At 32.9% G+C, this 4292-nt stretch overlaps 1 protein-coding gene and 1 non-coding gene across 2 annotated transcripts; both read left to right on the forward strand.

Annotated features, from left to right (window-relative positions):
- Positions 1–391: 391 nt before the first annotated feature.
- On the forward strand, positions 392–1955 carry LOC103500191 (60S ribosomal protein L23a). Its single transcript, XM_008463413.3, has 4 exons — positions 392–483; positions 588–630; positions 1123–1486; positions 1635–1955. Exons 2-4 carry the CDS (start codon positions 618–620, stop codon positions 1717–1719), a joined length of 462 nt encoding a protein of 153 aa, XP_008461635.1. The 5' UTR covers positions 392–483; positions 588–617; the 3' UTR covers positions 1720–1955.
- A 1622-nt stretch (positions 1956–3577) lies between these two features.
- LOC127151525 (small nucleolar RNA snoR114) lies at positions 3578–3666 on the forward strand. Its single transcript, XR_007824574.1, has one exon. It is a non-coding gene; the product is annotated as a small nucleolar RNA snoR114 (small nucleolar RNA).
- Positions 3667–4292: the final 626 nt, after the last annotated feature.

Raw genomic sequence — 4292 nt, forward strand, 5'->3', positions numbered from 1 at the left:
ATTAGAATCTTACTATACTTGAATTAATTATATATCATAATTACACGTGAAAATAAATATATTAAATAATTAATAGACTAAATACATAAGTTTTAATATAAATAACAAATATGGAATAAAGGTTTTGTGGTAATAGATTATATATATATATATATATTCAAAAATATGTAATATTTAAAATGATTGGGAAGAACAAATCGATCCATAGAAATAGCTGAAAATAAATTAGATTTTAAGACCTTTGTCTAATTTAATTAAATTAGGCGTCTTCTCTAATTTTTTCTCGAGTTAATTCGGGTTCAAATACGTACATGGGCCGGCTGATTTGACAATTAATTAAGTAAAGGGGCCAGGCCCATACTTGAAGAAAATAATGGTCAGGCCCAATCCCCAAACTCACTATTGAAGGCCATATCTAATACCTCCATTTTAGAAACCCTAACTCGGCCGCAGCCTTCCATCTCGCCATTCCTCTCTTCGCAGGTATGAATCTGCCTTCTTCCTTCCATTGCTCTTAATTTTTTGCATATTTCTTCCTCTCTTTTGTTTTGCCTTCCCGGTTTGATTGTTTCTTTTGCTTCTAGCAGGTAAGTTTTTCTGGTCAAGGATCTTCAGCAATGGCACCTAAAGGTATGCATGCTCGCATGCTCACATTCTGATATTGTGTTTGTTTGGGCACTTGATGTTCGTTTATTTCAATTTCTGCTTCCACTCGTTTCAATCGAAAATGGATGTCGTAAATACGTTCTTGATAATACGGAATCTAGTTTCTTAAATCTACTTTTGCTCTGAACTGAAAGAACTAGTGGTTGGTGAATGGGATTTTAGTATCGTAGTGCAAAAGAGAGAACTGGAGGAGAGTAACTAGTTGAAGTGAGCTAACTCCATCTGGATTTTGCAGTTTGATTTGGATGTAAATCTTTTATTTTGTTTTGTTTTATTTAATACACTTCTTTTCAAGCGTTTTAGATGGAAGAAGAACATTTTGATGAGGTTTACTTGAATTTTTATGTGTGTATTGTATTGAATTGAATCTGAGCTATCTAGACTGCGCTGGGTAGGTTTGAGCTTTTGTTTTTCTTTCTGTTGTTAATGTAAGGGTTTTTGTTTCTTCTTTTGCAGCCGACAGTAGCAAAAAGGCTGATCCCAAGGCTCAGGCCTTGAAGACTGCTAAGGCAGTCAAATCTGGCCCAACTTTCAAGAAGAAGGCTAAGAAGATTAGAACTTCAGTCACATTCCATAGGCCAAAGACATTGAAGAAGGATAGGAATCCCAAGTACCCTAGGATCAGTGTTACTCCAAGGAACAAGTTGGATCAGTATCAAATTCTGAAATATCCATTGACCACAGAGTCTGCAATGAAGAAGATTGAGGACAATAACACCCTTGTCTTTATTGTTGACATTCGTGCCAACAAGAAGAATATTAAAGATGCTGTCAAGAAGATGTATGATATTCAGACCAAGAAAGTTAACACTTTAATCAGGTATGTACGGTTCATTTGTTGTTTGAGCCTGATTTTGCTTATTACTTTACTTAACACCGTTAAATGTACGAATACTCTATTGATTGATCCATTTGTGATGATGAATGATTTATGTTTTAATGTATGCTTCAACATTACTGGTATGCAGACCCGACGGAACGAAGAAAGCATATGTTAGGTTGACTCCAGATTATGATGCTCTTGATGTGGCAAACAAGATTGGTATCATCTAAACTTCAGAGCTTGGAGCGAACGTTTTCATTGCAATTTGTTACATGTTTAAATTTTGGAGAGGATTTTGTAGTAGGACCCTAGTTTTATTTTAGCTTCCTTTTTAATATGTATTGGTAATTGTTTGCTCAGATAGACTGGGTTCACAATACTTGGAATGTTGGAATATACATTCCAACCATTTTCATTATAGCTTGCTTCAGACTCCGTTACATCATTACTGAATTTTTGGTTTTTACATCTTCTGGTTGGTTTTTTAATATTTAGTTTCCAATTGTTCGGGCCCCAAGCATTTTCTCGTAGTGTTTGGGGATTGTTCCGTGCTGAATCAATGTACTATGGAGTATAATGGTATTGGCAATTAACATAACAATATGCTAATTGAATTATATAGTGGGGCTTTCCCTTGAAGTGTTGTATTAGGAATTTTAGAGTAACTAAAGACTTCAGTGTCAGAGAACTAATGTTTTCAACTCTACACTGGAATTTTGTTTTAAGATTTTATTTATACGCAGAGATAGAAATCGTCTAGTGCTTTGCAATCATATATATTTCTATTGGGTTAAAATTATAGCTTGGACTTTGCTTTTCACTTTAGTTCAATTTGGTTCATTTATTTTGAAATGTTCATATTCTTACATTGTTCGTTTTAGTGGATTATCAAAGTGTTTGTGTTTGTGCTAACCTTATATTTTAAGTTGCAATGTTTCTCCAATAATAGGTTTTTGTTGGAGGTAGCTAGAAACGGCGTAAGTTCAATTTTAACTTGAAAGCAAACAAGAATTATATTATTCAAAAGTGAAATGAAATAAATAAATAGGGTGTTAGAGGAAGGTGCGTATGTCAAAATTAAACGTCTTAATATTGGGATTTTTAAATACATCAAGTATAAGTTTAAGTTTGAACTATATCGATATTGATCCATTCTAAATCTTATATGAATACAATATAGCTCAAGCCTAAAATCCTATCTTTTATTAAACAAGGAAGAGAACAAAATTCAATTCAAGAGAATGAAATAAACTTGAAGTCTAGAAGAAGAATTCTCTGAGAACCCAAAAAAAACCTCATCCTTTTTAGCATGAGTTGACATTGGTTTTGTTAGGAATGAAATGTGGACCTTATTCATAAGCAAAATTGTCTTTCCTTGTCTTACATTGATAGTTTTAGAAAACGTGAGTAGGTATAGATACCCAAAAAATGAATGTAGGATTAAAGTATCTTGGTGGTGATAGTATATCCTTATCACCACATCGTTGCTTCCATTTGGTCAAGCAAGGTAATTATTATTATTATATTTAACTTTTTTTTTTTAATAAAAGCAGTTTTGTTTGGTTTTAGAATCGGCTTAAAGTCTTAAATCGAATCAAATAGCATAAGTAATTTAACAAAAATCGAATCAAACTGCATAAGTAATTTAACAAAAACTGAATCAAACCGCATGCATTTGGTTTCGGTTTGGTCTATCAACCGGTTCGATTTTTAACTATTTTTTGAACACCCTTATTCTAATTGCAGTTCAAATTCCTCTCTACTATAAACTGCGGCAACTCTCACTGTTAACTTTCAACTTTGTATCCCAGAGTTCTATAAACAAAAACAAACTTTGTATGTATCCAAGAGTTCTATAAAGAAACGAATTGTGCCAAATAAATCCAAATAAAAAGTTCAAAAGTTAGTGAACAAGATCGATACTAAGGGAAGAAATTTATAATTGAAAAGGAGATGTCTATACAAAGTAATAAACAAATATATTTATAAAAGAAGGTATATCCAACAAGCACCAGTGGTCTAGTGGTAGAATAGTACCCTGCCACGGTACAGACCCGGGTTCGATTCCCGGCTGGTGCAACCTCTGTCTTGCGATGATGAAATCTGCGCCTACTGTGATCTGGGTCGATCACAACCGTCCGATCATTTCCGACGAAATCTTCGGTGCATCTGAGCTTGACTTTTTATTATTTTATTTTCCCTTATTTTATTAGCTCTTTTATTTATCTTTTTAACTTTTTAATCCTTCCCCATAAAACTTCACCTAATGCCTTTACTCCTTACCTTCACACACTCAAACTGGGTGTTACTTTACCATACAAAAAGGAGAAAAAAAAAAAAAAATTTCTGTCACAACCTAATGGTTACAATTCGATCTTTTTCCAAAGGGAATATTGATTTTTGGATAAGTTGGATGGACAAGTATTACAAAATACAGATTTACTGAAATTTATATTTTTTTAAGAGTTAAAATAATATTATCACAAGTTATCTTATTTCGTTCACTTTACAACAATGAGATGACTTTCCTTGATTAATTGGTATGATCATTTGGATGAGACAGCGAATAAAGATAGGGCCACAAGAAGCAAGCTGAATATGAAATCATCCAAGCATGCTATCTTTTAAGTAAATCAAGTAATTGCCTTATACATTTACATGATCTAATAGATGAGGGCACCATGCATCAATCATGAAGCCTTTTAGACATATTTTGGGAGTTGAAGAATTTTTAGGGTATTCTCATATGACTTGTATATAACATTCAAAATTTAATGTCAATTAGAATATATACTAATCTGGG

Source organism: Cucumis melo, chromosome 10 (assembly GCF_025177605.1).
Source record: "Cucumis melo cultivar AY chromosome 10, USDA_Cmelo_AY_1.0, whole genome shotgun sequence".
NCBI lineage: Eukaryota > Viridiplantae > Streptophyta > Magnoliopsida > Cucurbitales > Cucurbitaceae > Cucumis > Cucumis melo.

What these genes read in the sequence shown, in the direction of transcription:
- LOC103500191 (XM_008463413.3), top strand. An exon ending in AAAGTTAACACTTTAATCAG is followed by an intron (nt 1,487 to 1,634) that starts GTATGTACGGTT and finishes ACTGGTATGCAG; the next exon opens with ACCCGACGGAACGAAGAAAG.